The following is a 13656-nucleotide window of genomic DNA, read 5'->3' as shown; positions in this document are numbered from 1 at the left end:
TATCAGCCAGCATGTAATCAAAAATATGTGGCGCTGGACTTTATATATGTTCTTCATCATCAGAAATATCCTAAGCCTATCAGTCCATTGCTAGTATATTCAGAGTGGGGACGACTTTTCCACCAGGGCCACCAAAGATTTCCTCCTAAAAAGAACTTTTTTTTTTTTTTTTTTCACCGTGCGGAGGGTCTTCACATAGTCAGTAGGGTACAGCTTCCCCTTTGTCATGTTTAAGTGTCTTCTTTCCTTTTTGTGTTAATTGTTTTCTCTTTTTTCTCCTTTTCTTTATGCATTGGTGGTTAATCTTTTTTCTTCTCAGGTGTCTTCAGCAGTTAGCCGGGGGTCCATTCTTTGGGGGGTTAGTGATTCCACTTTCCCCAACCCGTTGTTAAGCTTCGCTTCATTTACCTCGTAGAGGAGGGATCTCCATAAGTCAAAGGGGACCCCTGGCCAAACCACTCCTTCAGAATGCATGATTCTTCTCTTTCAGGTTTTGATGTCTCTATTTATGCGAGGGTCCCCAAGTGGTGCAACCCCTTGTTTGTCGGGTCTCCTGAAAGATGATGACCCCTCTCCTGTTTGTCGGGTCTCCTTCTATTATGTTAGGGTTTTTTGAAGAGGCAAACACCCTGCTCTATATGTTCTAATATCTACTAATTTTATGTTTTTATTTCCGGGTCGCAAGCCTCTTCGTATGTTGGGTTACCCCAGAGTTGGTGCAGCTCTTTGTATGTCGGGTCACCTCAAAGACGGTGGCCCCCCTTCTGTTTGTCGGGTGTCCTCAGTAACAGAACCCCCCTACTGCATATGTTGGGCCATTGAAGGGCCAGAACCTCACTTATGTGTTACTATAAAAATCAATGTTTTTCTTTCTGGTTCGCGAGCCTCTTTGTATGTCGGGTCATCTCAGAGATGGTGACCCCTGTTCGTATGTCGGGTCATCTCAGAGACAGTGACCCCTCTTCATATGTCGGGTTACCTCAGAGATGGTGAACCCCCCCCCACCAACCCCCCCCCCCCCCCCCCCCCCCCCCCCCCCCCCCTCCTCCTGTGTTTTGGGTCTCCTCAATGAAGGAACCCCATCTATATGTTGGGCCTTGAAGAGGCGGAGCCGCTCTCTCTACATGTTTTATTTGTTACTGACTCCATGTCTTAAACACTACATCTGGTGGCCTGGCTCCACCACATAAATTTTAAAAATAAAAATATTTGATTAATTGTTTGATTTCACTTAAGTGTCCCTCTCAGAAGGGGTCCAAAATAACTATTTAGAAAGTGTACAGATACATGATTCAGTGGTTCCATTGACTGAAACAGGAGTTACCAGGTGTTAAAGATTAATCACTCTTTCTTGTTGCCATTAACTAGATTCTTCTAAGTGATATTCTAGTCGTGCAATCAAACTTTACTATGATTGGCTGAGATCTTTATCCTACACACCTTGCAAACAAACCCCCCATCTATCTAGCACGCTTTCCCCTTCAGTTCAATGCAGATACAACTACACAGTCTATGATTGCTATTAACCCCCAGGCTTCTTAGTCTACCTTGCACAATTTTGCTTTTCTTTCTTTTACTCTTCTGGGAGCCCAGTAACCATGGTTACGAGATATGACAGTAATGACATGTGAATGCCACCAGCAGTGCGTCTCCTCTGTACATGGGCGAGTAGCAGGACCCATCTGCGACAACCAGTGCATCGGGCTCGACCCATGAAATTCAACATATACACTCCCTCCCGCCCCAGTGATCTAGCCCCGGCGCGGAGGGCGGGGGGCAAGCTGAAATCAATGTGCTGTAATATCTAGTGCGTCTGATAATATATTTTTGTGAACTGATTCTGACAGTTATAATAACTGCAAAAGTAGGCATGTGAGTGACTAGACTTTCCCTGACAGCTATTGTCAGCAAATGATTATGTCAAGCATGGGAAGGCAGATAGTGTGTACCTACATCTTATACTGTGAAAGACAGTGTGGCTCCCAGTTGTTGGTTTGTTCTCTCCCGACAAAAGATAATGGTTTTATTTTTGTTATTTATATTGAACAAATAACACATCTGCAATATGGAGCACCCACTTTTATGCAATTCAGCTACATTTCACATGACTGATTAATTTGTTGTGCAAACGGTATGTCTACATGTATTATGCAATTTATAAAAACCTGTCAATTCAAACCAGCACTGTCCTGACACTACATGCTATTGGTAGTGTTATCGCAGGTGGAATTTTTTATGGTATAAAACACGTTGCCATTTGTTCTGCTTTGCTGTTTCCAGCACTTTTGCAGTGGCATGTCTGTGACAAGCATTTGATTGTGGATGTCTTCATGACATTCTATGCGCATGAGTCACTGCTGCATTCATTTGCTAATGCAGGAGTAGGAATACGCAGGGGCGCTGGAACTAGGGGTGCTGGGGGTATGGTAGCACCCTCTGGCTTTGCATTGATTCCATGATATACATGGATTACAGTTTTGTTCAATGGCTTTCTAGCACCTCCACTTTAAAAATTGTTCCAGTGCCACTGGGAGAATGTTATGGATTAGGAAACACTCAAACCCCCTGAAGTTCCTCAGAGTTTCCACAGTTATCTAATTCTGCAGATACAGTACGATACTGCAAAACCAATATTCCCATTGCACCAAGCATCTCTTATCAGATTAAATTAGCACGGCAAGCAAATAAGCTATTGGGCTAGTTTCAATGTACAAGAATTAACAGAAGCCTTAAATGTATTGCAATGAACAGGGTGCTATAATTTTCTGAACTAAATGTGTCAATGAAATTGAAATAAAAACACCAACACATTTACACCAACATTTTCCAGTTTTTATTTATTATTTATTGAGATAATCATCCACAATTATAAAACACTCAATAGAAAGAAACTGATGAACATTTCATCAAGAACTCTTTATCAATGTCTTTGTATGTTGTATGGATCTAGAGTCACATTCTGATCTGATTTGTGTTTCTCAGGCATTAATGATCCTCCTCACTGAGCGACAACAGGGCATGCACTTCATTGAGAGAACATGCTTTCAACTTCAGGGTCAGGCACCTTTATTTTAGCGGCAGTGTAACAAGAAGAGAATGCAGCCAGGCGACTAGGAGCCCCTAGGATTTTGTGATTTCATTGCCTCTTTGATAAGTTACCCACTGAGAAGCGTATCTCATTACCTAAGAGGGACAGTGGAATACAGTGACAGAGATGCACATACAGTGATTTATACAGTCACTATGAATTTCATTATGAATCTATTCCTCCTGAGGTTAGGTCCAAACAAATATTCACATGAAAAGATCTTGAATTTATTTCTCAGACGGATGGACAGAATGGATGATGTGACGGCACAGCTGTGGTTTGCATAAGAGCCTTATTTAACTTTCTGAGGTATGCCCACCAGTTGGCACAGTTTTCTTTGAAATAATCATACTGTAGATCAGAGTTTCCCAATCCTGGTCCTGGGGACCCACTGTGTCTGCTGGTTTTCATTCCAACTGAGTTCTCAAGCACTTGATTAAACCCTTTTGTAAAAACATTTGTAGATTTCACGTTAAATATAACATTTTATAAGTAATTTGAACTCTGCAACTGTTTAAGAGCTGAAAACAATTAAAAAGGTCTAAATATGTAAATTATCAGTTCAATTAAGGGACTAGTTAAGTAACTGAGAGCTCAGTTGGAATGAAAACCAGAAGACACAGGGGGTCCCCAGGACCAGGACTGAAACCCTGCTGTAGATAGTTGAGTGGCTAGCTGTTGAAGGAGTCCATGGTTAAGCCAAGGATTTTACTGGTACATTTTACAGCTCTGGGGAATCCCCCTGGAGATTCCCTGCTGTTGTTAAAAATAAAAAAAGCAGTAGGGGCTTATCTTGGTATCCTGAACATCTGAATCAAAGGGTATTTATTACCTGATGGCTATTTTGATGTATTGAGTAAAATGTTGGAGAGATGCAAGGATTAATGTCCCTAGCTGCCAATCACCAATTAGTTTTTAAATTATGCATCAAGACAGCACATGTTAAGTAGGAATTGCACTTTATGAAAGTAATTATATTAAATTAAATAATGAGAGGTAAGTGACATGGTTTGGGGATTTGGTGCGTTTTTATTTGTTAAAGATTAACTAATATCAGCCAGATAGCTTGTTGTACTCAAGGCTGTTCCATTACTCAAAGTATATTTTCAAACAAAGAGCTACCTTAGAGCAAAAAGCAAGAAGGATTAAAAATACCAATTTAAAAGCACATTGTAGGTTCAGTTAGCATCAGTGTTTAAAACAAATCCCTTCAGTAAATTACCAACAGACTGTATTTGCTACAGTGCAAAAAAACAGCCTGCAAGTTACTGTACGCCCTCACAAACCAATGTCGCACTGCTCCTGGAAATAGAAACGGTTGTATAATACACAGAGGGATAAATGAATTGTTTCTACCTGTTACTGCCAAATGAGACTGGCTCTTATCAACTCAGCAGAATTACTCAGACTGATCCATGCATTATACTGCCCAGTAGAATTCGAGAGAGGGGGTCCATGCATTATGCTGCCTAAGTGAATTACAGAGAGCGCTGCACACAGTATCAACATGCCAGAGCGAGGCTGACAGCCCAGGCCTTTTTTTTTAATTAATTAAAATAACTGGGTAAAATAGCTTTTCATTACATCATTTCATAATGCATGCTGCTGTCAGACAGGTCAGCTTTAACTGAGATACAGACCCAGGACATTCAATGAAGCTTCGCTACACAAAAGCAGTATCTTTTTGTATATGTAATATTATAATGACGTGCCATGATGTCACTTCACAGAGTTAACTTCAAAAGTATTAACTAGTAAAGGGAATCAATGAGTCAGAAAATTGCGGAGTTAGTCATCGACTTGATTTAGTGGACCATGAAACAAATCCAATTTGTGTTTTCAGTCACATTGTACTGTATTTAAAAACATTTCTGTACTGTTTAATTGTACTGTTGTCTGTAAATGATTAAAGAGCTGAACTACCTAAATGATCTAGCCCAGCCACTTGGCACTAATATGACTGGGGGATGGTAGTCTACATCTATTCATGACTACATAGAATAATCAGCATGATATCAAATTCATTATGAAAATGGTGTCATTTTACGCTTTTGAACTGAAGCAGAACCCATCAATGAACTTGATTAATTTAATAGTAGCTCCATAGGATATTCCATCCTATTGCATTCCACCAGTGAAATATTGCACTTGGACCTTTTAAAAAAAGATTGAAATGTAAATACAGCAGTTCACAGCAGTTTCCAAGTAGCTTTCTTGGTCTATTAAAGAATCACTGGTTGGATGAGAAATCATGAGCCAGCTGTCTGATGTCCCAGCAAAACTACACTGCACTTCTGCTCTGGATCGCATAACAATGGTACTGTCATCTGGCCTGATGAGAGCGTATTAGTCACTGGATAGGAGAGTAAAAATCACATAGCTCAAGATATATAAAATATCAGTAGTAATTGGATTTTTGAAAATACCTCTTTCTTGAAAAGGCTATTTAACAATACAAAAACAAGGACATGCTTTGTGTACTCAGCACTTCACTCTCATAACCACGAGCACAGCTGGACCATTGCTGTCAAGTTTTGTACAAACTGCAGGAACAGTGACCATTCAAGCCTCTCCTTGTCTGTCTACCTTCCTCTGTCCTTATAGGTATATTCACAGCCCACTCAATGGCTTTGAATGATTTTTTCATTCAGCACTTGGAATAAAACACACTTCATAAGCTCACATCACACACAGAAATGGACAAGTTCAATTTTTTTTTTTGTTTGCTGCTTGTCTCTAAGAGTTTCTGTTGACAGCATGAGGTCTGACCTACATATGACAATGTATCTTGTTATGTATCTTGTTTGAAATCTTGTGGAGGGGGGAAGGGGGGGTGGGGGCAAGGTGACTTTGTTAAAAATATAGTGTTGCTGCAGCTTGGAGTCTGAATACAACCATGGGCTGCCAGCGATATAAATCTGAGGCCAGATAACAAGACAATTTCTTCTAGTTGCCATTTCAATGAGAAAGGTCAAATTTGGGCTGCGGTAGGCAGATTAGTTAGGACCAATATATAAATGTCACAGGCTGCCCTTTTCTTTATGGACTGTGATTGACTTAGAGGGAGTTGTACATTTATCGGAGGGTCTTTGTAGCCATTTGGAAGGTTCTGCATTCAACATATCCCATACATTTTAATAACAACAACTTGCCCAGAATTACTTAAAGGTACTGTACATGCTGCTTTATTATTCAGAGAGGAGGGACATAAACCATTTGCTGAATAATTTACTAAGGGAGTTATTCTGCACTTGTTTTTGTGCCTTTAACTGTGAGGTTCATCTACAGTACTGTAACAGAAGGACATTTGTAAATCAGGATAAAATGTGAACACTGAACAATGATAATTTTGTACTTATGTTTTGCTCAGATACAGCCATAGTTAATTGTCTTTATAACCCACATCAAAAACTACAGTGCTATTTACGGCTTTGTCAGTTGCTTTGCCAAGTGGTTATATTACAGGCAATCAGGATCTATTGTCGATCATAAAACTTTACTTTAGCTGCTATTCAGATGTTTCAATAAATTTGTTTTGCCAGTTGTAAGTGTTCATCACAAGTGTTCAAATTTTAACATGCATATATATAATATATATATATATATATATATATATATATATATATATATATATATATATATAAAAAACAGCAGAGCTAGATGACTTAAAAGGCATCTTATCTACACATACCCCCCCCCTCTGCACAAACTCAAACACAATGGAGACAGCAATGCATTTTTAAAAAATAAGTTTCCAGTGATTATTTTCTCCTCATTCCAGCTGTGTATGTTTTATAATCTCTGTTTTGGTGAACCTCACAGTTATTTACAGCTCTGCAAAGACTGTACATCACTGAGGAACACGACACTTATTCCCATTCCACTCCTGGAGCTATGCTGACAGGTAAGCACCCTCAGTGGGCATTGCGTTCTGAACGAATTGCCTGACAGGCAGGATCTCCAAACAGCAAACATGCCATCTAGAAATCACTGAAGCAAGCACAGATATTGACCAAGTTCTTGTTTTTATTCAAAACACGGAATTTGGATGTGCCCTAATGAGGAAATCCCTAATTAACCTTAGATATGTTGGAGGTAAATTGTATATGTTTACCATGTTGAAGAACACCTAACAAATTATTTTAGTACATCTTACCATGAAATTATCTGCTACTCAAATACTTAAATATTACTTCATGTGAAACTTGTCTTTCAGTTTTTGAAAAATTGACAAAAATGCATGAGTGTAACAAGCTGGCTGGTGGATGATATCACATACCCGGAAGAAACACACAGTACTGGGGTTGAAATCGAGACACAATGGCTGCACTCAGTATTAAACAAATAAATAAAAGGTTTAAACAAATAAACAAATAAATAAATTAAACAAATAAATAAAAGGTTTAAACAAAACTACACACGGCACTTTGTGGCCAACATAAAATAGACAAACAAAACAGTGGACGAACAAACAAACTAGTACAGTGCTGGTTCTCCAGCATGACGTAGCAACTGTTAGGTTTCATTTTTGTCTTTTACCTCCTGACTCGCCACTACCGTTCTCCACTCTGAACACTTCCCCATGCAGCCAGTCTGCAGGTCTTTTATATTCTGGCCGAGGGGTTAACTAGCTAGTAATTATCTTATTACCCCTCGGCCAGACTCTGTACAATTTTAATAATGACTGTCAACTAATTAACTACTCAGTAGCTGATCCGTCATGCATCTTCACAAGGTTCTTAAAATAAGCACAAAACAATAACACATAATGGCGACGGCTTTCATCCGTGCCGCAACAATAAAATATATAATAAATCATACTAATAATACAAAGGGGTGGGAAGCTCTGCCACAATGACGAAAGGGTTTTGCTTGTATCACTGATTCCTGGTAATCATCTGACTAACAAGAGACACAGCAACGAGGATTTCCAAAGGCTACTTAGACATGGTGTTCTGGGAATGCTATCTCCCCAGCACCTTTGTGAGCAAAAGACAATCAATGTATCTCCTATGATGATCACATGACTTAGCTATAATTCCAAGCAACCAGGAATTAAATCAACAAGCTTAAACACTTTTTGATATCCAGTAGGTTTCCCATGAAGTATTGTTCAGTATAGAAATACCATTTTTGGTCCCTTTGGTGGCCAGGTCCTACTATAAATATTATATTAAAGGTATTTGCAAAATGTACAGGCACGTTGGCTTAATAAATTTGTACGTCTTACATTCTAAAGAATTATTAAAAGAAGAAATTACCATAACAATATGTTTTTCGATTGCACTTCCAAAATCATTATGCAGAGCAAGCCTGTAGCATTTGTTTTCTGTCTGTCACAAATTATCTCAAAAACTTTCAAATGTTTTTTTTCTTACACTGAGTTTAAAAAAAAAAAAAAAAGGTAATAAACATTCCAGTTTTACAGTTAATCTGGCAGCTTTGCCAAGTTTTTAATCGCAGTTCCCTATTACTTGACAGCCTGGAAGCTCCTCGATTGCTTTATTCTAGAGAATGTAATGTATTTATTTATGTATTTATTTATTTATTTATTTATTGAGGAGGATAATGCATTGTGTAACATAAATCCAAGAAAATAACACATCTGCTGCCATAACCCAAATTATATGATACTGAAACTAAAACAGCATTTCTTCTATTCTATCCATGTAGAGGACAAGGTTGTCAAAGAGTGCTGTGTATTCCAGCACAGTGCTGGTAAACTCCTGCGCAAGAAAACAAGGGCATAGAACAGATGTATAACAGATTAATGATATACAGACCCCCTGCAGGACAATAATTATAATTGTTGATGGAAATTACAGCTATAGCCAAAAGTTTTGCATCACCCTACAGAATTGACTCATTTTGCTTCAAGTCAAATGAAACCTGCTGAATAATGTTATGTTAACATCTTGAATTGCATACTGCTTTGTAGTTTTCCACATACTTCACAAAAAACAGTCAAATTGAAAAATCTGACATTTTGAAATCTAACATGAAATACAGTACTTCTATGCAATATAATTTTGCAGTTTCTTTGATTACATGATGTTACTTAACATATCTACATTTTTATGTTCATACAGTTTTTTGTTTTTTTTTTGTTTTTGTTTTTGTCTCAATCCTAAAATTCTAGGTAATGCAACACTTTTGGCCAAAGAGGTAGATATTACTTAACAGAGCAATCTGCCATTTGCCAGGTGTTTGGCTAAATTAAAATCCAATTACTCATCACACAATATTGTGTCCACCGAATGTATAGTGATAGCTATTGTGACCATTTTGATATTTTATTGTGCTCTAGTTTTGGAGGGGCAAGAAATAAGCAGAGCAGTTTATATGTTACTCATTCTACCCTTGACCTTGACAGAAATCTGCCCTGCATAGATCTATATTTGCTGCTCTGCACATTACTGAGAAAGAAGCATGTGTCGTTTCTAAATTGAAGGTAGAGACATTGCATGCACAGGACAACACTAAGTGCCCGGGTCAGAAGTGATGCTGCTCTAGGTCATAAGGGCAGCTGGCACTGAATCAAAAGACAGTGTAAATCCCAAAGCTGCTGTATTATGCTTTCTGTGCACAAATCCTCCCCCTGGAAAATCTACTTTAATTTAAATAATGCTCTGAATTATAATACAGTATTTTACAAGTGAAACACTGAGTGAGTAAGACAGCCCCACAAGGGCACTGTAGAAAAGACTGGGCATCCCAACATGAATCCCTGGGCTACTGGTGGGGACTCAGACTTCTTAAGATTTAGATTTTAGCAGTCAATCTCCTGTAAATTCCACATCTGTGCAGGATGCAGTGTATGCACATCAGGTCACTTGTCTATGCCTCTATAGGGATTGATCCAAAGTAGATTGCCTGTTCCTGCATACAAGTGCTGCGGGAAAGAACTAGAACTCAATGACAGGGGCCCAATATGATGAACTGAAGTCGATGACAGGGAGTGCACATACTGTAATTTGAGTCCTTGTCAAGTCCCTGGCAATTATAAAGACAAACACTGCTGAAGGGCCAGTCTGATACATGAAACAGATAACAGCGCTGTAAGATTTTGGTCTTCGCTATGTCAATACAAATGCCTGAAATCTCAGAACGAACACTGTTTTTCTTTATAAATCTTTAATTATTTTTTCTTCTAACGAACGCCTGTCTGCATAAGTAAACCTAATTTCAAATGAGTTAGCTGTCCTGTCTGCTAAGGATCAATTTATCTGATAAAATGCACGACTGGGCTAAACAATGTACACCTTCTATAAAGAAGACATTTTTACCCAAACTGTAACTTCAACCACTCAAACATGAATTCAAGTAGACAACATATTCAGAGATATATATATATATATATATATATATATATATATATATATATATATATATATATATATATATTAGTCTTTTAAAATTTACGCAAGCGTACAAATGTTTGCCTTAATTAATAAAAAAAATGCATCAATCTATTTGCAAAGGGGAACCCAGACTGCACACTTTTTTAAAAAAACATAACAGCAAAACCACAGGCAATATATGAAAGTTACATTACTGACCTTCGGTGTATTTAAAAAAAATAAATAAATAAAAAATAAAAAATAGGGGCCAGTTGAACACAATCTGATTCTGAATCCTGCACTTGAGACTTGAGACCACACAGCTTTCGAGAAAATCTATTTGAAATAATGTAACTGTAACTCCATGATTATATGCTAAAGTGCTATGCTTAGCAGAGTAAATTCCAACACTCCTGCATTCTTGAAACATACCTTTTTTTTGTCCCTCATTGAGCCCTTGCCTCGGACCATGATCTTACATCCCGTCTCTGCTTCCAGCTGCTTTGCTGTTAGTCCTCTGGGCCCAAGGATTCTTCCAACAAAATTGAACTATAGAAAGAAAGAATAATCATAATTAAGAAAGTGTCTGTCGGAGAAAGAATACAGCTTCATGGTCGAGTTTACTGGGTTTTCATTAGGGTTAGCTGTGCAGTTTTGTTTTTGTTTTTTTTTTGACGCTCCTAATCAATGCCTTTAGATACTTTTTTTTTTAACTGATGCAATACAAATCACATGTTACTTAAGTTTGTAAATATTAAAAATTCTAATAAAAAAGGATGCAAGCCCAACAGACCTGAGGGGTTTCAAACTAGCTCTCTTTAATAAAGTTTATCAGTAATATTTTTCCATTTAAATGAGCTTCAAGGCATGGTCTACATGCACATTTTACTTTTTTACTAGGTCTCTTTTAGCCATGCATCTCTCCTGGTAACTAAACATGAAGCACAATGCAATGCATTTATTTTGGATCATCCCCAAGCAACGTCAGCACCATCACCGGGATGCAACCTTCTTGGCTAAACACACAATTAGTTATTGGTTTGAAGCTGGCTGCCCTATCCTCACACACTAAACTAATATGCATTAAAAAAAAAAAAAAAAAAAAATTAATATCATGATGGTTAAACTTTACAAAATAACAATGATCCCATTGACAGCTTCAGAAAACCATTGATATGTGTTTGAGATCACCTAGACTATTAGGATTGAAACATATATATATATATATATATATATATATATATATATATATATATATATATATATATATATATATATAGGAACATATAATTTTGATCTTTTATTTAACATCATGTAATCAAATAAACTACAAAATGATATCGCAAAAGTTTACTGGAAGCCATAATAGTAGAACAGTATTTCTGTCAGTTTTTCATTAAGGAGCCTGGCAGGTTTCATAAATTAGAAATAAAATTCTCTCAGAGAGAATTTAACCCAATTAAAAAAAAGATTTTATCAGCATGTTGGTCTACAAAGACTAATATTTAATGGACTTAACGTAAATTCTATTGACTTATACAGTTGGAATGAGCTAAATACAAATTCTAATGAGATTCATTTAGTGAATTTCACAGTTGTTTTTAAAATTCTCTATAAAGGATGAACTATTGATGAATGACATTACAATAGGGACTGTTGTCTAATAAATTCCCAGACTGAATTCTGTGCATACTGAATATTTAAAATTAACAATTATTTAGCATTTTCTGTGGCGGTGGGTAAGTAATAAAGGGACAGACTGTTTATTTTCTTCCTTTTTCTAAGCAATAATTTAACAGATGCTTTGAGATGTGAAATAAAATCCAGCTAAGCCACTACTGGATGGATTCTTGTTACTTTTAGTACCCAACAGAGCAGCGTACAATATTGGGTAAAGCATTTTTATAAATTTCCCTCGGGGTAGATTGGAATACTTGCCACTGAATGAAGGAGGTAGTAAATGAAAACATTCGGATAACCCCTCACCTCAACTCAATCTCACAGCGTAATCATGTGCCTCAACTACAATGCCCTTAAATGCTTCAAACGGTGAATCACATCATGGGCACTTTAGATCCATTCTTGATATTGGGGGTTCCAGATAAGCCCAGCCTATTAGCTGAACACTGAGTAGTACAGGGTTTAATGTATTGACTTTCTGAGAACTGTCAGTCAAAAGAACAACAGCCATGCTTCTTGTCAATAGCAAAACGAAAGGGAAACCAATTTAAACCCTAATGGAAGAATGTGACAGTATTGTGAAGTGTCACCAAAATGATTTAAAGGAAGGAGCTACAGCTCATTAATAGTCAATTTACATGCTGTCGTGGTAAGATGAGGACTGCATCTTCTAAACAGTATCTACAGTACTTTACCCTGAAAAAGCTTTGGAGCCAGTTCTGCCAAATACCTAACCAACTTAAAGTCTAAATGTTACTGTAGTTAGGAGTCAAGATTCAGTATGGCACTCTGTTTTGTGTAATCAAGAAGCAGTATCCATGTACAGTGCGGCACACTCTCAATATGTTCTGCCAAATCCTGACTGGTTATGGAGTTTTTCATGTTTCCAGAGACCTGCAAATGCTCCAGCTTTAGCCAAGTGCTTGTCAGAACTCAGGACCAGTGATGTAGTTCCACATTTTAAAGTAGAGGAACAGCAAATTATACAAAATCACGTTTTATTTGTGCATTGAACTTGTGGTAACGCTTAATAGGTAATGCATGCGACTTTTAGGCTACTCCCCCTTGATCAGTGCTGCCAGATTGGTATTTTTCCAGCCAAATGTGGCTTGTTTTGAAAGCATCCAGCGAGTAAATACTGTATTTTGGGTTTGGTTATTTTTTGGCTATTTTATCATGCATGTTTTTTTTTTTTTTTTTTTCTATTCCTTTCGATTATGAGGTCATCACCAGCGCAGAACTTCAATCACCACGATGCCCTTTACTGTATATCTGGAGCGCTACATCCAATACAATTATGAATCACACAAACGTTATTTTTTATTCATCACTAATTTAAGTATCAGGACAGTTCTGGACAATTTGAATATATTCTGAATATATATATATATTTATTTTCTTCCTGGACCTACCGTATTTGATCTCATCAGATAAAAAAAAAGTTCAGCTATTGTAAGCTGTGAGAAAAAAACAAGCCAAGCAGATATATAAACAGTTTATAACATTACATACCAGTGTTTTCTTTTCTTTTCTTTTTTTAAATAAATG

The 13656-nt window shown here is 37.3% G+C and overlaps 1 protein-coding gene across 6 annotated transcripts in view; it reads right to left on the bottom strand.

The window, feature by feature from the left end:
* Positions 1-13656, bottom strand: part of LOC121316720 (protein quaking) — a 149995-nt gene that overhangs the window by 74108 nt on the left and 62231 nt on the right. For all 6 annotated transcript variants that reach the window (XM_041251829.1, XM_041251830.1, XM_041251827.1 and 3 more), the window contains exon 3: positions 10861-10977. In XM_041251829.1, coding sequence (XP_041107763.1) covers positions 10861-10977 — 117 coding nt within the window. The remainder of the gene's footprint in view (positions 1-10860; positions 10978-13656) is intronic.

This window comes from Polyodon spathula, chromosome 6 (assembly GCF_017654505.1).
Source record: "Polyodon spathula isolate WHYD16114869_AA chromosome 6, ASM1765450v1, whole genome shotgun sequence".
Classification (NCBI taxonomy): domain Eukaryota; kingdom Metazoa; phylum Chordata; class Actinopteri; order Acipenseriformes; family Polyodontidae; genus Polyodon; species Polyodon spathula.
The sequence above is the reverse complement of the archived record's forward strand: the minus strand, read 5'-3'. Positions and strand labels throughout refer to the sequence as shown.